General features: G+C 34.2%; 2 protein-coding genes and 1 long non-coding RNA gene across 4 annotated transcripts; 1 reads left to right on the top strand and 2 right to left on the bottom strand.

Moving 5' to 3' along the window:
- Positions 1 to 232: 232 nt before the first annotated feature.
- Positions 233 to 6,976, bottom strand: LOC124308341 (SH3 domain-containing protein 19). Of its 2 annotated transcripts, none has more exons than XM_046770946.1 (6): positions 6,843 to 6,976; positions 6,006 to 6,075; positions 5,373 to 5,505; positions 3,270 to 4,046; positions 2,816 to 3,079; positions 233 to 1,735 (listed from the first exon to the last, which is right to left on the bottom strand). In XM_046770946.1, the coding sequence occupies exons 2-6, from the start codon at positions 6,071 to 6,073 to the stop codon at positions 1,613 to 1,615; spliced, it is 1,365 nt and encodes a 454-aa protein (XP_046626902.1). In that variant the 5' UTR covers positions 6,074 to 6,075; positions 6,843 to 6,976; the 3' UTR covers positions 233 to 1,612. The 2 variants fall into 2 exon arrangements, with proteins under 2 accessions (XP_046626902.1, XP_046626901.1); XM_046770945.1 differs by lacking the exon at positions 6,843 to 6,976 and adding an exon at positions 6,602 to 6,740.
- Positions 6,977 to 7,296: 320 nt separating this feature from the next.
- On the top strand, positions 7,297 to 8,553 carry LOC124308344 (uncharacterized). Its single transcript, XR_006908969.1, has 3 exons — positions 7,297 to 7,523; positions 7,732 to 7,845; positions 7,980 to 8,553. It is a non-coding gene; the product is annotated as an uncharacterized LOC124308344 (long non-coding RNA).
- A 7,459-nt stretch (positions 8,554 to 16,012) lies between these two features.
- LOC124308340 (uncharacterized) lies at positions 16,013 to 22,571 on the bottom strand. The gene is made up of 2 exons (XM_046770944.1): positions 16,327 to 22,571; positions 16,013 to 16,238 (listed from the first exon to the last, which is right to left on the bottom strand). Exons 1-2 carry the CDS (start codon positions 22,445 to 22,447, stop codon positions 16,141 to 16,143), a joined length of 6,219 nt encoding a protein of 2,072 aa, XP_046626900.1. The 5' UTR covers positions 22,448 to 22,571; the 3' UTR covers positions 16,013 to 16,140.
- Between the last annotated feature and the right edge of the window lie 1,525 nt (positions 22,572 to 24,096).

Below are 24,096 nucleotides of genomic sequence, written 5' to 3'. Positions count from 1 at the left end.
TTACTCAATATATATATATATATATATATATATATATATATATATATATATATATATATATTACATTATATATATATATATATATATATATAATGTTCCTTACATACTAAACTAAATACAAACCTTATTAATTACATATTTTAAATCAATATCATTTACTACTTATCATTAAAATTAGTAAGGTAACTAGACTGATAAGGTTTGCACGTGTGTTAAAGTCATTACACAGAAATAAGTGATCAATTACACATTTAATAAAATCAACTAAAACTGATAAAAAGTCTGTATACGGTGAATTATGGAATTAGAAATACGGCAATCACATCACTGAACTACGAATGGTTTACCGGAGAAAGATCCCCTTTTTACGAGTTGTTAAAAAATCATTTTAAATGAATAGTCATAATGACCAGTCAATTGAATATACAAAACTACCGCACAGATTGATATAAAGTACTAAACATGCTAGCCGTTTCGAAATTTTCAATAGAAGAATTATACAATTATTAATTTTCTAAAAGTATTTTTCTTTTTCTATTAGCATGAAATTGATAAAAATATACTTTTCCAAAGTTTCTAGCTTAATTACTTTTGAGTGAAAATTATAACAGAATGCGTTTGGTACGCCAACCATACTGAAGATGATATTAATACTAAAAAAACAAAAAACAAACAACAATACATAAATTTAATAATTTGGTATTATAGAATTAATTGGTTACTCCGTTGAATATTACTTTTTTCCTGCTCGTAGTTTTTATAAAAACATAGCGGGTATTTTCATTGTCCGTTATTAGATCAACATACTTACAAGGTAATAAGCGATCGCTCATTAGTAAATGATATTATACATATGTATAAGTAGTAACTCTAGATTTAATCAATTCGTTCGTTATGTATTAATACTATTTAAAGCTCAGTTAGAATTTAATTCGTAATTTAAAAAAAATATAACAATTTCTTCCCGGAACCTTCACAAAAAAAAGAAAACAAAAAAATAATACTAAAAAGAAAACGTCATTATGACGATGGCTAACGATGATTCTTTACAATTTGAAAGTGTGCACCAAGATTATATCAAGAACTTTTGCCTTCGCACTACTTGTCGTCTCTTGTACTCATCATTATTATGCTTCTCTTTTAAAGAGACATTTCGTAGCATAATATACTTAGTTTGTTGATGTCGCCGAGATTGATGAAAATATATCTTACTTCGTCACCAACTTGAAGAAATCCAATTCAAAAAAATATTGCGCTCAAAAGAGAGTAACGAAAACAGAGTTGAAATAAATTCCGGAAGAGACTAGAATTTTGACCTGTAGATGAGGTAAATTATCTAAATTTCTGCTATTATGCCATTTGCGTAGATATGTTGGATGACTTTAAACAGTGGAATATAATTTAAGTGCACTGTTCAATCATTATTGTTACTAATATAATTATGATTATTATTTCAATAAAGATAGGAATGTCTGGTTTGATTTTATACCCTCGTGAATAATTAACTAATATACTGACAAGTATGAGAAAACAAAAAATATCCACATCATATGTCCGTAAACGATATTTAAGATAGTAAACATGTTAACGTTAAATTAGCGATGAATGAATATCACGGAAGCAGTGAAGGAACTCTGTCCACATAATTCGCAGGAAATTGTCCCCTTCTTCCATTACATTCACCATATAACCAGTCATCTGATAATTTTGAAAGGACCGTAATTTTTGCACCCTCCTGTAAAATCACAATATTTCAATTAATATTGTTTGTAATAGTATTATTCAGTCGAGCATTATGGTGAATATACATAGCACAAACGATCTTAAGCTATTTTTTTTATAATTGAAACTGTCGTCAAAAATCAAGTAGGTAGAGTATTTAAAAAATTAAGACTGTTAGAAGCTTATAAGTACTATGTAGCAGCACATTTGCGGCATTTTCAGAAGAAGGTAGTTTTTCTTTTTAACTTATTCACAATTTGTTCTTTCTTACTTAGTATTTAACCTTTCTAAAAAATTATCATAACAATTTGTTCAGCATTTTTTCAGATTCTCAAAACATAAAATATAATCGATCATTACGATTGAAATACGGTCGAGCATATTCCGGTGATAAAAATTGCATGCATAACCAAGTATGTAAGCCTATTTTACCAATTCTACGACACGAATCCATCTCAGAATACTGTCAACTAAATGAGTATTTTTCTTAGCAGTTGAACCAATATTAGATAAAATGTTGATAAGACATTTCAATTGACAGATTTCTAGTGAAAAATGCCGGACTTTTCTCATTTTTCCAGGTTTGTAACAACTTTCCAAGATTTGAAAAAAATTTCATCATAGACTCTTATAAGGCCACATCAAGTTAAATTTCTATGTATTTACAATCTCACATAGAAAGATGCTTCAGAGATTCGAATCAAATGCTAGAAGCCCAGGCTTGAAATTTAGATTCAATTATAATCGTTTTAATACTAACTTAATGGCATTCCATGCTTCATTCAATGTTTTCTTTTTTCATCCAAGTCGAAACTTTGCTAGCTCACAGTTGTTATCACAAACGGAGAATACTCATTACCCTTAAACGATAAGAAATAAATCCCTGTACCAGACTGTACACTCTTTTCACGTCAGATATCTTCACAAACTGAATGTAAATAAAACTCAATTTGGTGCAACCAAAATGGTCTTGGAAGAATGTAACACCGGCAGCATTATTTAATGTGTTTTTAACAGAAAATTGTAGTAGTCGATAAACAACAAGAAATGGTAATAAGCATACAAGAGATATAAAATAAATAACGCAATATACCTCAAATGTTAAATCATCTTGAGTCTCCCCGGTAAAAGCATACAAAGCATTGACTGCGTTTGTCGATAGACCAGGTAGTGGTACTTTAACGTCAATGAAATTCAGTGGACACATTCCTTGACGATTTCCAACCCTTCCCTCAATCCATTCATTGTTTATCGCTCTGACCAACTCAACAATGTCTCCTTCTTTTAAGGCTAGATCGCTAGGCTGAGAAGCTTGAAAATCATAAAGCGCTACACCGTACGCTTTTTGACATTGTTCCTGCAAGACAAATAATCGAACAACGTTAATTCAGAGAGGTGTTCGGAAATGCAATAAAAAAGGCAAATTTGGTTAAAGGCAAGTAAATTTACAGCAAAACTTATTTTGGAATAGAAGAAATTCCTTCGTCGAGGATGTTTGATATGATAGCTTGATGTGGACTTATGCAACTGGATAAAAATTAACTCACCTGAAATGCATAATTCGATTCGGTCAGATACTCTACTGGTGGTGCAGGCGGAGGTATAGACGGCATTGGTGGCGAGGGTTCGTCTTCTAATGCGTCATTCCAAGCAGCATTGATGTCCAGCGTAACAGGCTCATTGTAAGGTACAGCGCTGCGTTTCATTGGCACAGGTTTAGCCGTGAACTGGGTGACAGTGGGGGCTAAGTTTGTTGGTGCGAATTTTGGAGCTGGAGGCTTCGCCGGTTTGGCTCTGATAATCGTTGGCATTAAGGCACTGCAGTTTGAATTAACTGAACTAAGAGGCGTTTGGGATTCGTTGGAAGTTTCGTTATTGAATGCAAAAAAGTCCGAGTTTCCGACTGTCTTTGACTTGCAGCTATTTGCCGGAGCCACGTTCTGCCACAATGGAGAGAATGGATCCTGGCTTGAAGAAAGCTTCCACGGATCATTTCGGGGAATTTTTTGACTAGATAAACCACCGAAAAAGTCAAAGTCGTCTTCAAAACCACTTTCAGTTTGCGAGGTATTACCGCTGTTGGTGAAAACGGATGGATTTGAGTTTCCATCACTTCCAAAACTGTCAACGCTGACTCCATCGCTATTTGAACGCGTCGTCAATGTGGGAGATCCTGGCGGACTTAAATCTATCAGTGAAACTGTCCCACTTGGCGTTGATGAGTTAGAACATGAACTTGCCCCATGGTTAGAATAAGACACGGGCAGTGGCTGTTTGGAAGGTTTTCGACCAAATATATTTGTAATCAACTCTGCGGGTCTTGCCTGCAACATTTGAAATAAATACAATTTTGATGAAAACCATTTTTACTGCCGGATTGACTTGATATAAGGTGATCTTAAACAATGAAATACATGCGTAATTACATGGTTCGTTCCAAATTTTATTGTGATTTTAGTTATCTACAAATATTGCAAAAAGATATGGGATTGGTAACTCCAAAGTCTTGACAAAGTTTTAAAACATTTTAATGAAATTCAACGAGATTTAAAGCATTTTTAAATATCTTATTTTCGCATTGTAGATACCTTAAATTACAACACTGTGCAAGGTTTCTCGAAGTGTGATAATATGACAAGGGTTGCAAAGATTTCGTCAAATTTTGTAGTGTCAAAGAAGAGTTAGAGGATTCAGTACAAAAAAATCTGGAATATCGTAGAAATATTGCGAACTTTCAGGTGAATTCAGCAAAAGCCAAAATGGACTACAAAGACATGCTTGACATCTTTTTGGACTTTTAAATGTAAATCAACCTGAACTGAAAAACTGCAATGTTTAATTTTCCAGCGATTGACCTTGTCAACTCTAATGTCAGTACTTCTTCTTTGAAAACTAAACGAACGCTCTTTGCCAAGATATAAACTTCGATGTAACCAATATTAAATAGTGATCTATGAAAAAAATGTTTCTTTCACCAAAATAAATTCTCAAGTGATCAACTAGCTGGAATTTTTAATTTTCTCATTCGATATTTTTTAAAGAAGTTGTCGGTGAGGCGGTTTGACGAATAGAATTGTTGAATAATTTAAAAAAACATATAATAAAAATTCTGTCCAAGTTTTTGGAAGTGGGAGGTTATTTCTCATCATCGAGAGAATTTTTGTAAATTTTTTAAGAATTTACAAAACGGTGAAAATATTCAGCCTAAAAAAATTCATTATTCAGAAAGGTTTGGTCCAAAAAATCCGAAAAAAATTCAGAAAAATGTTTTAGAGCTAGAACAACAGCATAAATAAAAATGGATCGAATCGAAGACAGTGAGGTCTGGAGGTGTGTTGTATTGAGGTGGACAACCTCATCTACAGAGGAATATCAAGTTACCCAGGAATCATATCGCGCATGAATAAAGTTGTAAATAATAGCTTCATACAAAATTTGAGCATATTGTAGAAATTGTAATCTGGATTTTCAGCTTTCCGAATAATTTACTATCTTTTGCCGACGCGTATCAGACAAATATTGCTAATAAAATATCTCAGATTGTGCCCTACAGGTATGAAGGGGAATCTGTATGTGAACAATTAGATTTGCAGTTTCCACAAACTTATCGCTTAGCAGGTATAAAAAATATTTATAACAGAACATCTCACCGGTTTCTTTGGTTTATCGCCTTTCTCATGATGATATTGTGTACGATGTGTAAATTTTGGTGGTGGCGGACGCGGTGGTGGTTTCTTTTTTTGTGGCGGATGAGTTGTCGACAATCCATTACTAAATTGGTTACTGTAAAGTGGGAATAAATTTTAGTATAAAACCTAATCGCAATAAAGGAAAATAAAAATTAACTCATCATGTAAATCACAGTTCGTTAATAGCTATTTCCATTACTTTTTTCATTTAACAATGTTGATACAAAATTTGTGAGATACCAATTTGTAAATTTAAGGAAGCTGGTTAACCCAAAATCAATACACTTTGTCAATTGAATTACAAGATAGTCACATATTAAGTATTTACCAAATTATTACATTCGGAAGCTATTAAGCTACGAAAGCTATGTTTATTTCTTTAAAGGTATAAAAAAGTATAATAAAAAACCAATACGAAGTAAGTATTTTGTTTACAATGATTTACTAAATCCCGGAAACTCCTAAAGATACGAAGTAGCAATTTTTTTTAAACATGCATTCGTTACGGTAACGTTACTAACTTTTGAGAGAAAAAGTGTATGGATACAGAAAACTGTGATCCTAAGTTTGAACGATTGATATAATTCAACTTACTTGCTGCCCCACGTCGAAGCAAAATTATTGGCTGGTGGCCTGGGTGCAGCTCTGGTCGGTATCCTCATGTCTGTGAATGAAGGTAGGTAAATAAGACAAGTTAGGTATACAAAAACAATAAAAAACGCGGGTAGCCATGCGTTTACACTTTACAGCCAGATTGTAAGCTTGGAGAATGAAGGGTTAGGGGTGATTCATTAATTGATCATAACAACAGGCTCGCGATAATAAACAACGGCAGCAGAAGATTTGAGCACGCCCACTTGTGAACGTCAAAGGCCCGTTATCAACGGCCTTGGTGTACGGTTGCACGGAGTGACACAAGTGTAAACCTGAATACATAAACGCCGAGAGAGTATAGTTTTACACGCATTGTAACGTAGGCGTGTATATGTGATTTAAAAAGCATAGCGCATTCATTCTTGCCACCACGTTAACCTTATTTTTCATTATCACACTATCAAATTTCGCTAGATGCAACGCGATATTCCATTCGATTTAAAATCCGATGCTCTCGTCTATTACCTCGTTTTATACACCGGAATTCAAACCCGAATCGAACACGCTGAGTATTCAAACATTCACAAGATTCTCACCTGTTCTCACGTTCGCGGCCATCTTTTATTCGTTGACGGTTGTATTAGATATGAATGTAGCAGTTGACTGTATGGTAAAGTAGGTGACTGCATGCATAGGTGTGGTGTCCAAATATGCTTGCAGCGTAAGCGATCGTCGTTGTGACGTTACAAGGAAGCGGACGAATTTGCCGTTCCGTGTACACCCGATTAGCTAGGGTTATATATATATATATATACAGCTGTTGCCGTACTTCCTCACCGCTAACGACGCAATTTCATTTCAAAACACTGCGAACTTTCGAACGATCTTTTACGCAACCCTATCACAGATTATTATTATAATCAAGATTTTCAGCAGTGCTCGTTTCGATGTAGCGTTAATTATTATTGATACTCTTTAAGAATGAGGTATACTTTGATTATTAGTATTATTGAGCGAAAATTGATAGCGGAATAAACGATGATAGCTGTAATAAGTGGACGAGTTAGATTTATTCGAGACACAAGAATAACTGCGTTTACATGTCACGTTTTGTACTTGTTATGACGCGACTCAAGTGGCTACGGAGATTACGTGAGCTTTTATCATTTATTTTGGTTCTTTTTCTAATTTTTATCTCTACGAGTGTTATATAGCGGGTAATAGAGAGTAGATGGCGCTACATTTTGTTTCGTAATTATAATTAAAGAACTCGTCAAAAGTTTCATCATATTTTGAGCCAATCATGTTCAAGTTTTTTAAATACGATTTAAAATCGTTCGATTTAAAACCGCAACGGAATTTCGCGCGCTTTCCGCCAATTGGCCATATATTGCTATGCACGATCGTATCACCTGATTAGTTTTAGGATTTTCAAACGAATGACCCAAGAACAGTACGGATTTTCAGAGTTGAATTTATAGTCGCGTAGTACGACGGCATTCCAAGCGTGCACTGAAGGTATGTCAATATCGCAAGAGTATCTTGTACAATAATATCTCAAGTTAATTATTCTACCAAATTAAAAATCGAATTGGAAGATATTTTTGAATAGCTAGCCAGGCGCCTGCAGAATGATATTTACGTGTCGTACTCCAAGTTGGGCTATTTACTTACCCAACATTGAATTAATACCGTGTATTTCTTTCTGTCACGGATCTTGCTCAAGATGGAATTACAAGCGATGGCAGCATCTGCGAATCTGTCCTTTCTAGCACCTTTCATAGTCATCGCAACACCGGCAGACCTCAAGTTGATTCTGTACAATTAGCCACTAGTTATAGTAAGTCAAATTTACCTGTGAGCAATTACTTGACAAAGTTATGAAACAATGCAGATGAAATTTGTAGTTTTAAAGGAGCCTTTTAAGATTTACAAACCTTCGGTTTTTTAGAGACGTGTTTTTTTCTCTTCTAGCTTTTTGGTTGGTTGTACTTGGCATAAGAGATACCAGGTGTCATGAGATCACAGGTTCAGAGATCTCATTTAAATGGCATTATTATGTAACTGTAGTTCATGAATATTCAGAGTTATACTTTTTGTCATTTTCAAATTTATTGTATTGTTAATAATTGCAATGTTGATAATATAATAAATCATTCACCACTATGCGTTTTGCTATAAAACTCATTGTCAGTACGGGATTTCTAAAGTTTATGTATATATCAAAAATCAAAACGCACGTGGAACTGAGAAAAAAATTAGTATTATGTGCAATAAATGCTTATAAAAACCGAACACAGGTATTTATATATTCTAGAATAGATGATAGTTCACATCCGGTAATGGTACAATTTTTAGAGTTACACGCCTGATCAAATTGAACAGAACTTTGTGTAATACGACATTCAGAAATAATATGCAATTATCAGAAAATCACTAATAAAAATTTGTTTGCACTACGATAATTAAAGTTTTTACGATATTTATGGTAGAAATCTTTCACCGAATGGTCATTTTGAAAAAAATATTTCAAACTAATTTCTAATAAATAAACAATATTTTGATTTACATAGAATTTTAGTTTTTCAAGTTGAAGTCGACCTAGAAAAATTTTCACTGGGAGAAGTAAGCTACCCCTGTTCAGTATCTGTATTCTTAAAACGTAAACCTTAAAATTATGATGTAAAGTATGAGATACAAGCAAAAGAGGCGAATTTAAATTAAAACTTGAAAATACTCCATTTTCTCGCTAATGATATTATTTAATATAAAAGTATAAGTATAATATATATATATATATATATATTATATATTATATATATTAGACTGGGCCAAAAAAATTGACTATTTTTTTTTCGAAAAATATGTAGAGAATATCATTCAGTATGGCAAAAAAAAAATTTCATGAAATTTTAAGCCCTTAATATTAACTTTAAGAGGTCTATCATCGCTATTTTTGATTTTTAGTAATAATTTGATGTTTTACGTCAGAACTGTCGAAATATTGATGTGAAAAAATTTATGTTCACTTATCCCTTTATAAAATTAAATTCCCTACAAAAAAGGTCTGATTATAGATTTTTGTCAGACAAGCCGTTTCCGAGTAATTAAGCTTAATAAATTGATATAATTTCTCGAGAATTAATCGAGAATTAATCGAGAAATTATATTATTCTATATATAATTATATAATTTCTCGAGAATTAATCGAGAATTAATCGAGAAATTATATCAAGTTATTAAGCTTAATTACTCGGAAACGGCTTGTCTGACAAAAATCTATAATCAGACCTTTTTTGTAGGGAATTTAATTTTATAAAGGGATAAGTGAACATAAATTTTTTCACATCAATATTTCGACAGTTCTGACGTAAAACATCAAATTATTACTAAAAATCAAAAATAGCGATGATAGACCTCTTAAAGTTAATATTAAGGGCTTAAAATTTCATGAAATTTTTTTTTGCCATACTAAATGATATTCTCAATATATTTTTCAAAAAAAAAAAATAGTGAATTTTTTTGGCCCAGTCTAATATATATATATATTGTAGACATATTTTAGGTATAATAACATCGGCATGCTACAGAACAAGATAAAATCTGAACTCTGATGCAAAATATTCTGTTTACATCCACGATTATTGGATGTTTAAAAATGGTTTGGAGTCCTGCAAAAAATGAATCAACATGTAATTCATTAAATGAATTATTAAGAAAATAACTTCTCAGTTACTTGCGCAAAGAGTTCAGATTTTTGAAAAAAGCTATTATCAAAGCGTATAACATGAAAAAAACTTCATTCAATATTTCTTAAAAATTGAATATAATATCAAAATTTTCATTTAGCGTTATATTCCAAGGTCCTAATTTTTTGAAAATGTAATAAAATAACATTTTACAAGTTTCACATTTAACAAAAAGGTGCATCTAACGATTGCGGCTCCGATGTATCGAAGATATGAAGTTGGTTAACACTCCTGACGGTCCTGTCGAAGTATTTCTCCTGAAAGCGCTCGGAATCTTGACTTATTACTGCATGACGTATTTGCGAACAGTTCCAAATTTAATATGCTCTCATTTCAGACTCGGCGCCTCTCATCTCATTCGGTAATATCAGGTGTATGTGCTGTTTGAATTATTTTCGTCTTTGAAGTTTTCTATTTCCATGAAGCAAGCCAAAAAGAAAATGACATTTCATCTAGTGATCCAGTTTTTTGCAAACAGCTGATCACGAGTGCCAAATTGGTTTTCTTGCTCTGGCTCTTCACACTCTTCGACGAGCGCCTTCGATGATGGACTGCGGCAGAGAATTATTTGATTAATCACATGCTTGGTAGTTTCTACTAAAGAAAGGTCTATCGCTGCTTACTTACAAAGTCTGGGAATAAGGAACGTTGCCTCATTCTTTCTGAAGTTGAAGTCGATCCAGTTTCGGCGTGGGATAGTTGATTATAGAGCCAATCTTATCAACTGCGATGGTTGTTGTAACGACGCCTCAATAAACGAAATTTTTTTCATCGTAATAGTTGTGGTTCATCAGTAGCCAATCGAGTGTACTGGGATGCAACTTACAAAAAAACTGCTGATTTAAAGAAATACAGATATTTAAAAAGCTTACATAGCTGATTTAAATATGCATATGTTTTTTTTGCCTTGGAATATACATTATCATATTGCTACAAGTAAAACATATAACAGAAATTGTCATTGAAAAAAAATTTCAACTGACCACAAAGTTTTCATGGAATATTCAAATTAAAATATTAAAACCGTAAAATCTCAATGGCAATTTCTGCTGTACGAAGCCTGTGTTCATATTTTTTTTCAATTAATCAGGTGAATATTAATAAGCTCAGATTGAACATTATACTTTGTTAGCTCGCGTTGTTTCGCCAAAGTATTTTAAAATAGTTCAGTTAGCATTGTAACGAGGCGAAACACTTCGAGCTAGCCAAATTGTAATTACTAAACCTAGTTAAAATAATCTTAAAAGAAAATCTTGGAAGTTTTCATTATGAATTATAGTATTGGTAGCAATTGGATTTCAGTTAGATCATAGACATAAGATACTAAAAACTAGGATTAACGTACGTTGAAAATCTTGGATTTCTATCGAGAATTTTTATTCCTTGTGCAACTGTGGTCACAAACCACGTTATTGCCGAGAGGAAGATGACTTCGAGCTTATATTATATCGTTTGAGGAGTTTATTAATTAATCCATTTATCGTGATTCGAATCTTGCAATAGATAAGAAGGGTTGAAACTGAGAAATACAGTAGAGATATAATCTCTTTGAATATATCGTAAATACCTGAATGGTAAGACACGAAATGATTTTGAATGACCTTAATGAATGTAACTGAAAAAATGAAGAGGATTCTAATTAAAAATTGTTGCAATTAATCATTCGAGTATCAGACGTAGAGTTTGAGTCGCCTAAAAAACAGTATGTTTGGAAATTCGAAGTTACCACTACATTTCTCAGGAACCTCATAAAAATACATGTTTGTTACAATGTTACAATATTACAATGTATGTACGAAAATATTTATATATTTTAATCGTATCTAACGATTAAATGCACCACAATACAGGTATATATAAACTATTTACGACACAGATCAATCTTGTTTACTTCGATATCGTATATTGGGATTGCGTTCAATGCAGTTAGCAACCTCAGCTCTGAATAGTTCAGAATTCATGCTCAAATTTATCTGTTGTGATAAGGCCTCATACAAACAATCATTTTCAGGTTCGCTATTTGCAGTATTCGACGATGTACCGCTTCTATGAAGTCGAAACTGATTATCTTTCAGATCAAGTTCAACTATTTTACCTTTGATTTTTGTTGTTTTCTTCGCAGAAGAGAATTTATGTCTTATACCACCTTTTCCTTTAACGATAAGATTAAATTCTTTAATACCGTGCCTTTCTAATATTTTACATACCGCTTGATGACATACATCAATACAAGCAAAGTTCATTGGAGCATTTTTTTTTTTTTTTAGCAGTCAATTTGAGAAGGTTCTTATGATACTCATTCTCTATGTAGCTTTTTAATATAATTTGGCTACTAGGCTTACGGATATGAGTACTTTTTTGATCCTTTTGGAAACGTTGCTTTAGCTGTTCAAGGTGTTTATTATATCTTCTTCCTTTGACAGTTTGGTATTGGTTTTTCATAACATTTTCGCAATACCGAACCAATCGGACAACACCTTCGTTAAGGATAGGTCTTACAATTTCTTCTTCAATTACTTGTCCTGCTTTATCACGAAGCAACGAATTCCACTCAGCAATTACTTCGTTTTTAAAACGCTCACTGTCTTCTACTTTCTGTTCTTCTTCAAGTGTCTCCAGATTAGAATTTACCTGAAATTCATTATCGTCTAATAGATCTTCTAGTTCTTTGTCTATAGTAATCAAAAAATTATTCGTTAATTTTCTTACGTTGTCAGCTTTTACGAGATATTTTACTGCAGGAATTAGTGCCAGAATTTTGGTGATAGTTTGAATGAGAAAATTTTGTAAACATTTTTCCGCGCGTAAAAGCTGTTTAATTGCATTGCTTATTTTTTGAGTTACAGCATAAACTATATTACACGCAACGGGAAGTATTATTTCCATAATACTTTGTTTAGTGAAGAATCTCTCAGTCAGATCATTAATTAGTTTCCTGGCTTCAACTCTTCCCAGTTTTCTATACACTGCTTCTAATTTTGCCATAATACAATGATTTCCTACCTCTTTTTCGATATCTGATAGAATTTTAGATCTTATACCATTACACAAAACTTGTAGTTTTTTTTTCACCAACATATCAATGCCTGCTTTGGCTAATCTAGATGCCATTGCAATTAAAGTTTTGGATGTAATACGTTTTCCTACCACTCTCCCCACACCCGCCCTACCAACAGCTGTCATCAATTCATAACTGGAACTTGCAGATGCTTTCCCACCAAGTTCTAAGCTAGGTCCAGTTATTTTATGACCAAAAACGGAAACTTTAGTGCCTCGCGGAACATATGGTCCTACACCACATGTGATAGTTGTGAATATCAAACTCTGAATCTTATGTTGTTTATAATTTTTCCAATTAACGTATCCTGATTTAGCAGCACTAATTCCGTACCAGATATCACTTATACCTTCAGTAAAAAATGCACTACTAAAGTTCTTCATAACTCCCATTGAAAAGTATTCTATCGCAGTACCCAAACCTATTTGACACACCCCTCCAACTATCACCGTTGCTGCATTAAAAATCATTTTTCTTGTACATTTCTTTTCTTCTAATAGTAAAATTTCATCTAAACCATTCAAATTGAATATACGGACTTCCTCTATTTTCACAAGTTTATTTAGAGCCACATGTTCGGTAAGAGGTTTTAGATGACTGTCAGGAGCATAAAAAGATTTTAAAGTACCAACTGATTCTTGTAAAGTTTTTATAACATGATTAAGCGTTTCTTGTTTAACAAGTTGTAATCGACTGTTTAAAATCTGCCGCATTGTTTCTTCAATATTTTTGAATTTCGTAAGTGCTTTCCTTTGGTTAGAATCATTAATAGAATACTTGGATTCATGTTGAGAAAGCCAACCATGTGTAACTAGATGGTTGCAAAGTGCTTTAATATTCTTTATTGGTGGAATAATTTTGTTTTGAAAAAGTATAGCTTTCAATTCGTTTACGGTCAACATTTTATTATAAATGCCTTTCAAACTTTTTTCAAAATCAACTGTTTTCTTGTTAACCCTACCAAAACTAATAATTCTCTGATCTGTTAATTCAAAGACTAATTTATTGTGCGGACGACTTGGTAAGTGCAGGCACATAGGGATTTCTTGGTTTGTGTCAAATTGATTTTTAATTGTTTGAAGAGCGATTCTGTAGTTGAAACACCGTGGTAATAATGATCTAACAGCATTTTGATAAAGCGGATAAGACGGAAGTTGGATTTGGTCAATTTCATAGTACGGAATTATTAGTCGGTAGACATTGCTTGTGGATTTGTCTTTTGCAAGAACCCTTTGCTCGACAAGCTCTGCTAATATTTGATCAGCATCATTTTCAGGAATATTTACCGAAATAAAATCTTCTGGAGTTACAGAATCATAATAAGGAAGATTTGTAGAGGCAATTTTCCAGAAGTTCACACATGCTTTTTTATTGCACCATATAACCTCCTTTTTTTTTAAAGCTCGATATTTCGCATCATTATTAGCTATCGCTGCTTTGAAATCACTTTTTTCAAGTATAATACAGTCGTTCGGTTCCATGTTGAAATTGTTTTGTGCCAGATCCTGTTGCCCGTGAAGGGCGATTTCATTTTCATCGTTACATTCCAAGGTTTGACGTTTTAACTCTTTTTCTTCAATTTTAATACGAAGCAAATTCAACAATGAAGGGTCAACTCGTTCCATCTTTTTAACATTTATAATAATGCACTTAATTTCCTCACACAAAATATTTTCCTCGACTGATAATTTCCAAAAAGACTCCTTACTCGGTAATTTGATGTCGTTTTTCAATTTGGAAAGCAGTTTCTCATCAATTTCTTTACCTTTGGATACAGAAACAAATTTTTTGAGCTCATCAATTAATATTCCACAGTCGAAACTAACTCTATTTAGTGCTTCTTCGGAAATTTCAGTTTTGATACTTGGCATTTTCAAAATATTATGTGCAACCAGATCTTCGTATATAAATTCTGCTAACTCTTCATCAAAATCGTCATTAATAAACGACTCTGCAGTCACAGGCTGACCCAAAATATCATCGATGGATTGTGCAAAAATAGAGTATAAGTGACTTAGACTCTTTTGTTGCTCCGCGTAGGTGTCGATTTGAACGATGCTGTTGTAATTATACTGTTTCATATTTGTGATAAAACTGGCTGCGTACATGGAGAAATTACTGTGCTCATTGAAAAGATGTAAAGCGTTTCGTAAGTGTGATTTCATCTGTTGTAAATTTTGTTCATCTGCAGAGTTATTCTCCCAGTCAATTGTTTTAATCATTGCAAACGCTTTATAATAATGAGCAGCTTCAGAAAAGTGTGGTTCTTGATCAATTACTTTTTCGAACAGTTTAATAGCCTCCGTATACGGTTTATTTTTAATAAAATATTTTCCCAGTTTTATCATATGAACTGGCTGCTTGTCAACCCACAGTAACCAGTCTTTGCAATTCCGAGATCTCAACTGCTTCAATTGATTAGTGAAATTCTTCAAAGATTTTTCAAAACTCGCTTTACTATATTCATCAGTCAAATTTTTAATGCATTTATTGTTTCCATCTAGCCAAAAGGCCCACCGATCTAAGCAGCTTTGCAATAGGATTTTTGTAATTTCAGTACCTACATTGTTCTTGTCGAGATTACTCTTCAAGGACTCATACTGGGTCTGGAATTCATTCAGGCATCGTTCCTCTATTGTAATTTGAGTCTCATAGTAGGCTTTGATTTCGGATATACGGTACAATTCTCCCGCATCACGCTGTTTTTTGAGATCTAATATTTTCGAATTACCATGTTTTAGTCCTGAGACCATAATGATTAATTGACCAGAACCTTCGTCTCCATTTCTTGACGTGCGGCCAAATGCTTGCTGTTCCACTCTGCTATTGTTTGGTAAATAAGTTAAGCAAACATGTAATCCTCCGGCTTTCCTCAATTCGGGTGTGATTTTTATGTCGGTACCACGACCAGAAAGATTTGTTGCAATAATAATCTGTCTTTGCTCCAGAGGTTTGCCTTTAGCTATATCAAACTCTTCATAGTCTCTGGTATAAGTGTGAACGTTAGTTGCGCCCCTTTTTATTAATTCTTTATGTAACGTGTTTGCATCATCTATTGTTTCACAGATAATTAAGACTGATCGTTCTTTTTCTGCGGTGAGTTTCGTTGCCTCTAAAAATATTTCTTCAATCCATTTTTCCTTCGTAGTACAAAGACGGGGTATATCTTCGTAAAATTTATTTTGTCTGGCTGTAGGAATTGTAACAAAATCGACTTCATGTATCTCCTGTAGTAACTCTCTTTCTCTTTGCGATCCCAAGGTGCCTGTTAACCCATATAAATGCCGATAACATTTCAAGTATGACACGTTAGAAATGAAGATAGCCTTCAGGCTTTGCGTAGACAACTTACACCCATGCTTAAGTTGCAAAAATTGATGCAATGCTTCGTCCCATTGAGAATTTGCTTGGTCTGTTCCGGTGTCTCTGTCAAGAATCGTAATATTTGGATTAAGGTCTGAACTAGTTCCAGTTCTATCTACATCTATTATGTAATCGTGACATTCTCGCATACCAACTGCTATTACAGCGTTATTAATCCAACTTTCCAAGTGCTCTTCAATAAAAGGTTTAAGATAATTGGGGACGTGTATGAACCTGTCTCTTGTAATACATTCTTTTAAAAGATAACGAAGACGACTTTTGTAAGCATTAAATGCAGTCGGAAGTAGAATTTCAAATTTATCATCATGTATTAACATTTTACCACTGTCGTCTAATATCTTTGCTTCTATCAGACATTCCCATATCATTTTCACTTGCTGCTCATCAAGCTCAGAATTAAGTTTTCTTATATCTTCTTTTGTTATCACACCATATAAATCTTTTAGCACTGCTTCCTTAATTAACTTGGCGTCAAGCGCCAAGGAGAGGTCTTCTTGACTTTTAGCTGGCCTGCTGACCCACTGCCAAATATAAATGTAGATCGATTGTAGCTTATCCAATCCTGCTAGATCGTGGGACAAGTATAGCATATTGTTGCCTTTATCAAGTAGCATACTATCCACTTCATCCACAATTACATTTTCAAAGTTACGATCCCCCAAAATGTTTTGTCCGTAAAACCGATCCTGCAAGTAGTCACGCTGAAAACTAGATAAATCACCGAATACTACTTGGCTGCTTGAATATGCTTCTCTTCGCTTTTCAATATTTTCATTACAGTTATGTGATACACTGACATCAAAGAACTCGTAGATGTCTTTGTTAATTTCAGCATCACGTTTTGCTAATACCGATGAGCTAGTTATGACGTCTACTTTTTGGCCACGACGCGCTAATATAATCGACACTGCTACTACGATCAGTGACTTTCCTTCTCCAGTCGATACCTGTGCTAAAGTATTACTTTGACATGAAAGCAATGCCAGTATGGCTAGTTTTTGTGTATCTCGAAGTTTGAATCCTCTTTTTGATTCTATTGCACCATCTATTTTAACGAGCAATTGTAAGTTATCTTCATAACCAGCCATCCTTTTTTCATGTACTCTCGACTTCTCTGCGAGAACGTCTTTCATTATATCACTCGTAGAATTTGGATTGACATTTGTTGCAGGCATTTGTTTGTCAATATTGCTTATATAATTTTCAATTTCAGGTAATTTATCACGTATGCTTTGTGAAGTATTGGCATTATCAATAATTAGTTTAATCAATTGTTTCACATCGCGTTCTTTACCATCTCCGACAAACTCACGGTCCATTATCTCTCTCCATTTACCAATCTCACTGGAAGATAAGGCGTCCAACGTTTCCTCGTTGAGATTCCATTTACCACTGTGAAAGTTCGATAAAATATTAGTCAACGAATCAGAACTCAAGTCTTTATTTTCTATAATCTGTAAAAATTTTTCCGTCATGTTCGTTCCAAAAGTATTATCCATAGACAAAAGATAATAAGAAGCTTCCGATAATATTTCAGTTTGCTGCCAATTTGTTAACAGAGATAACTTGTGTGTCCAATATTTCTCCTTGAGAGCATAAGGCCACTCTGATAATTCCAGCTCCTCCAGGCCGACGATATCATCTGAAATATCAATAAGTAGATGCAGAGTATCTTCGATACACTTATTGGAAATTGGACAGATTGGCGTTTGCTGATTTAGTTTCGATCTGAATAATGAGAGGACTTCCTTATTTTGTATCTGCGACAAATACTCTCTCCATTTGGACTTATGTGGCGATGGTCGTTGTAAAAAATTCTCTATCTCCAGCAATACCAACTCATCTATCCAGTTTTTTTGAGGATATGCTGCGATTATCCAAGAAAAAGTGTTTTGTTCGTTTCTATCTTCAATAACAGAGTTAAGAATTGAGTTCACTAGGCAGCATAATTCTCGAAAAGACACGTGTCTTCCATCATTGGCAAAACGTTTTGACATTGTGCGTAAAATACCCTGATAACCAGAGTACTGAGATGTTATCTTTTCTAATCGTTCTTTTATCTGTGACTGTTCCTCTGGAACTGAAAAGTATTCCGAAATTGCGATAACTTCTTGCTCTTCGCTAACAGCGTCATGTTTTAGAAAGTTGCTACTGGATGCGTAAATTTGTTTTTTCAAATATTCTGCAAATTCTTCCTTTCTATCGAACGACGCAATCTGTGCAAAGACCTGTATAAACGTATTGCTTTGATTTATATACTCTGTTTCTAGTTCATGGTCTTGTCTTACCAAGTCATAATGCAAATCTGCACAGCTTTTTGACAGTAATCTTCTTGCAGGAATATAATTATTAGATTCTCGAAAAATAACTGCATCATTAGCATATTTACTCAAATTCAGTTCTGGTCCAAGTTCATTAATAAAACGATTGTACAGAGCATTCAAAAAGTCGTGTTTCTGAATTTCTATTTCCAGTTCATTTTTGACAAAAGGTTGTTTTATACTTTCAATCCATAGAGCAAAGACATGTTCGTGTCTTTTCAATTCATTATGAAAACATTCAAAAAATACATCTAAACCATGTTGTTGTGTTTTTGACGACTCTTCACAATCGTAATAATATTTCTCAATGCCTGAATAAATTTGATTCGATCTTCCAACTTCTAAATTTAATGATCCCTTAGATGTTATAACTTTTGTGTCCGGGCTTTGCAATCTTTCCGTTTCTTCGGTGTTTGTGTAGTAATCGTTGCCGAAAAATCTCAGATCGGATAACAAACTTTGTATATCCAAAAATTTCTCATAATCGTCTTTTTTATTCAACAACTTGAACTTTGCAAACAAATACGCGTATAGACTTTCGGTTTTGTTACGTGCATTTTCCAAGTCCAAGTAATTCTTATTAAACTTCAATTGAATAAACTTGGAACCACGTAGTAAGATGTGGATATTCTGACGTGACGAAGGTTTGTGATTGTCAAATAAATGCAGTTTGTTATCTTGATCTTCAACATATAATCGGATGTTTACATTAAAAACATGAGCTAATAACTCTCTGTAGCTTTCTGATAATGGACCCTTTTTACGAATGTGATCCCTCCATTTTTTCAATACCTTTTGATCTTCGCAGCATTTCTTCCAATTATACATTTGCCCAAGCTGTTTAATGAAACGATTGTGAAGTGCATTTAAAAAAGGGTGTTTGCTCATCTCTGTTCTTAGTTCATCTCTCAAAAATGGATTATTTTTAGCATCGATCCATAAAGAATATATGTCACTGTGCCGTTTCAGTTCACTTTCAAATAAATCATAGAATATATTTAAACTGTGTTCCTGTTTTGCTAAGAACTCTACATATTGATTACAGTATTTGCCGAGATCTGGATCTATTTGCTCTAATTTTCCAGCTTCGATAACAAATGCTCTAACAGACGGCCACCAGGCTTCATAATTTACAGTATGTAATTTTCTTTCACAAAATTGAAAAACTTTTGTTCGCTTTTTCTTCCCGTCCTGGTAAATATATTGACTCAGAGAACCTAAATATTGATGATCACTATCGTCTTCATTCTCTCTGCCAACAACCAGGTATATTGCTGCTCTTTCTGGTGTTACTTTCGGCTGATAAGTAATATCATCATGCATTGGTAATTGTCTTGCGATTTCTTGAAGTATAGCAAATCGATACTTTGAGTTGAGAAGGTTCTCTATATCTAGTAGTGCATTATGTTCTTTTCTACGTTGAGATTCCTGGTTGTCAAAAAATTTACATTTAATGATTTCAAGTGCGGAAATTAATTCGTCAAGCTGAAGTTTGTTTGCTTCCATATATTTCAATTTATGCCAATTCTCTGATAATGAGTGATTTTTCCATTGATCAATTACACTTTGAACGTCTAACTCATCACTATGTTCAAAATCAATGCCAGATGTACTTTGTAGAGGCGTAATGTTTTTGCAACGGAAATTGATATTCTGATCACTGGACTTGATATGGCGTTGCACTCTTACCTCTATTGTTACTTCCTCTTGCAGCTCGATATTTTGCGCCATTGCTTGTAAAGCAATCTGATTAATGTTGTTTAAGCTGGCCTGCAGGTTTGACAAAATATTAGCTGTTACAGAGCTGAAGTGATGAGAGTAGTCTGTTGAAATTTTACTTTGTGAAATGGTTTTCTTTCTTGTAGGGTTTGCTTGATGCTGATGTTCACAATTTTGTCTGACATTGTTCCGCATTTTATATTCCATTGATCTTCTGAGATGAATGTTAGAAGCACGGATCGTAGCATACTTTCCCATATAAGGGCACCATACAGCATCATCAGGACTAAGAGTGTGATATTCAATATTAAGTTTAATATTTTGATCTCTACCATAAAATTTAGTCTCGGGCCATAATTGGTAATCAGTATAGCCCATATCCCAGCCATTTCTTCCGTATTTTCCATGGTAGCCGCCATTTCCATTTCTCCCGTCTTCTCCTTGTCTAGCAGTAAAAACAATATGCGGATTATTTGTCATTAATTCACCGCCATATCCTCCTTGACCTCCTAATCCGTATTCTCCACCATTACCACCTGGCTGTCCTGGTGATCCTGTGTAGAGCAAATAAGCTTGACAATTCGTTAATAAATCACGAGCACAATAGGAAAAAGTTATTTCATTTCCCTCTTCTGTTACTTCACGTATAAAGTAATTCAGTCTAGATGGTACATAATCATTTCCTACAAATTTTGTACGATCCTTGATAGCGAAAATAGTTTTCCGCAGTAAATTGTCCCATGTCTCGTCGGTGGTCCAGAATTTGACAACTGAGGGAAATGTGCGGTCAAAATCTGCTCTGGATATACCCTGTCCATCTTTACCGTCTTTTCCATGTCCACCGTTTTGGCCTCCACTACCTTTTCCACCATGGGAAATAATAACTAAGTTCTTCGGATTCTCTATATCGTCTGCTTGTAATAATACATTACCACCACTTTCTCCAGCAAAACCATCTGCCCCTTGTTTACCATGACCGTCACCTGCGGTCCCAGCATTGTCGCTATAAATGTGATTGTTATCTTGTCCGGAAACGTCCCAAGTAACATTACCATCAATTTTTATTGATTTTACAAAAATGATCAAATTTTTTCCATGCCAAATCTTGTTTTTAAGATCTGCATCAATATACAGAACGTCAGCTCCGACAATGCGTACTTCTTCTATATTATTCCTTAAAAGCTCTCTTTCTAATGGAGTTAAAATTTTACTGACAACAATACGTTTACCCATGACCTCGATCACTAATCGACCATCTAGTTTCTGTCTTTGTATTTCTATTGGCTTTATGTAAGCACTAATCACTTCCTTTAATTTTTTAGTCAGGATAAAATCTTTTTTCGTCTCTAAGCACCCTGCTATTTCTTGCAAGTTTGCAAACTTTTTGCAATTTGGATATGCCTCGAGATTTGTAAGTCCATGAAGAAATTCTTTGAACGGTAGACAATCACTAATAAAATCATGCAGTTTGAGCTCCTCAGTAATTGACTGAATACTTTTGAAAGTGCACAAAAAATCAATAAAAGCTGTTATGAAATCAAGTTCATTTCTAATGGAAGTGTTACCCAAAATTATTTGTCTTAACAAATTTGCTTTGAACTTCTTTACAAATATCTTCTCGTTATCGTTACCAATGATTTTGTAATTTTGGATCAAAAGTTTATAATACATGAGCTGGTTTAGAGGTGCAGGTATGCAAATTAAATCATGAACAGTATCAAGTGAATTAAGGATGTCTGAAATAATGTCAATACTGCTATTATTTATAATTGTATCAGAGATAAAATTTTCCACCTCTCGAAGCCATAATCGCAAACAGTATTTAACGTATTTTCGATCGATGTACGAGTGGTCAATAGTACTCAGTGGTATTCTGTTATCTGGCATCTCCCGCTGTTCCGAATCTTTCTTGTAAAGTCGTTTATAAAAACGTGTAAAAATATTGTAGCAAGATTGTCGTATAAAATGTAGGCAGTACAAAAGGATCGAAGCGATGCCAAATTTGTACGTTTTTGATGCTCTAATAACATCATTGTCTTGAATTAGACTCGACTCATTTCTATATTTTTCAATACTTTCTCTGATAATGTCTTTAACTTCTGATAGATTACGTTGACGTGTCTCAATTTCTGTTGCAATAACATCTTTGATGTGCTGCTGTTCGTCCATTGGAGCATCTTCTTGTTTTGAAATACCATCAAAGTCACACATTTTAGTTAGTCTTCGCGTAGGCAGGAGCACACCCTGTTTTTGTACAAACAATTTTGATTAATTAAGAAATACCTCATTTCTACACTTATGTCCAGATGCCAGATTAACGAGGAGCGGTTATTGTATTTCTATGTCATACCGAGAATGAATTAGGTCATTGGAAAACTCTTTGTTTGCAAGCAAGCATGATTTGCAAACTCTGACGATGAGAGGGTAGCAAATAAAACTACAAACAGACGAAGCGCAAAGTGGCACTGGAGGCACGGGCGTGGTTCGTGGATAGTGATAAATATATTTGAGGGGAATACCAGAAATTTGTGCACCGTGTGCGCTGCGACAGCGAAAAACTGCTCATGAAAATGTGCCAGTAAACGCCATGTCGTCTGGTGGTTGTCTGTCAAATTCCCTCCGTTCCTAGACAAAAGTTATCTTTTTCCGAGCCAAGCGACAATTGCCTTTCGAAATTATCTTTCGGTACTGATAACAAAATTTTATCTCTTTTGCGGTGCCGAGTTCGTGGGCTGCTATGCCTCTGTCCGACGGAGTTTTTGGCGCTGCCAGCTAGTTTCGGAACGCACCATTATAGGCAATGTTTAGTCGTGGATACTCAACGAATCTATGTGTTGCCTTTTTCTTGCCTGTAGGATGGTTGAGCCATAGACCTATAAAGATGGACTGAGTGCTCTTATGAGCCGCTTGAAGCAAACATTTAAAGAACAGAAATATGCCGGGAGTACTCCTTTCTCTCTCTGACGATATTTGCGGCGGGGATCGAGGCGGTAGAGGAGAATGAGGCGAAATTATGCGCCTATATCTATAGCTGTTCCACTTGCACTGCTCCGTTGTCTCCCACCATGACGCCGATTGAAAATAGAGAGCCGTACTTCCGGTGTATCTCTGTCCTTTATATGTAATTGCAGTGTCTCTTAAGACGTGTTGACACGGTGCTAGAAGTCAGACCGATTTCTCGGACTGAGAAAAAGTTACCAGAACTCGTATCGTGTATACAGCAAACTCGGACGTAATTTCTGGATCGAAAACGCGGATGAAAAAATTAATCACGTCCCATTATTCCATACTAGTGGCTGCATTCACTCCTGTTCTAATTCAGGCAGTCAATGGCAAATGATTGCAGAGTTTGCATCATGCATGTGTGAATTTCAAAGGTAAATATCAAATATAAAATGAAAATATATTTGAATGAATACAAATTGAATAGATCTTCGTTACTTTTGTATACATAATTTCTCTTCCTCTTCGACAGCATCAACTATTAAAGCAACAGCGAGCACTTTTTTCAATTTTTTTTTTCTTATCCGTCATTTCATATGATACAGTATCTGGATCCACATGAAAATTCCAAAATAAATAGAATTATTAGAAATGCATTAATTAATATATAGGAATGGGAAATTACAATATTAAACAGAAAACATTCAAGTTACCTTTTCGAGCACAATAGAGGTTATGATTCAATCGTTTTATCTATTTAGGATTCTGCACTATTGGTAGCATGTAAATAATTACCATTCAACTTCACGTTTTCGACAGAGCGCCGTCTGGATTCCTCCGAGCGCAAAATGATGGTGAAATTTAAATTACTAAACCTGTATCCGAGAACTCGGACCGATTTCTAGCACCGTGTCAAC

This window comes from Neodiprion virginianus, chromosome 7 (assembly GCF_021901495.1).
Source record: "Neodiprion virginianus isolate iyNeoVirg1 chromosome 7, iyNeoVirg1.1, whole genome shotgun sequence".
Lineage (NCBI taxonomy): Eukaryota > Metazoa > Arthropoda > Insecta > Hymenoptera > Diprionidae > Neodiprion > Neodiprion virginianus.
This window is presented reverse-complemented; position numbering and strand designations above follow the sequence as displayed.

Excerpts from the sequence above, each read along its gene's own strand:
- LOC124308341 (XM_046770945.1), bottom strand. The coding sequence starts at position 6,623 with ATGGCCGCGAACGTGAGAACAG. Across the intron at positions 6,076-6,601 it reads GGCCGCGAACGTGAGAACAG|ACATGAGGATACCGACCAGA; the intron begins GTGAGAATCTTG and ends CTTCATTCACAG. Across the intron at positions 4,047-5,372 it reads GCGATAAACCAAAGAAACCG|GCAAGACCCGCAGAGTTGAT; the intron begins GTGAGATGTTCT and ends CAAATGTTGCAG.
- LOC124308340 (XM_046770944.1), bottom strand. The coding sequence starts at position 22,447 with ATGTGTGACTTTGATGGTATTTCAAAACAAGAAGATGCTCCAATGGAC. Across the intron at positions 16,239-16,326 it reads TAACGCTGTAATAGCAGTTG|AGACACCGGAACAGACCAAG; the intron begins GTATGCGAGAAT and ends GATTCTTGACAG.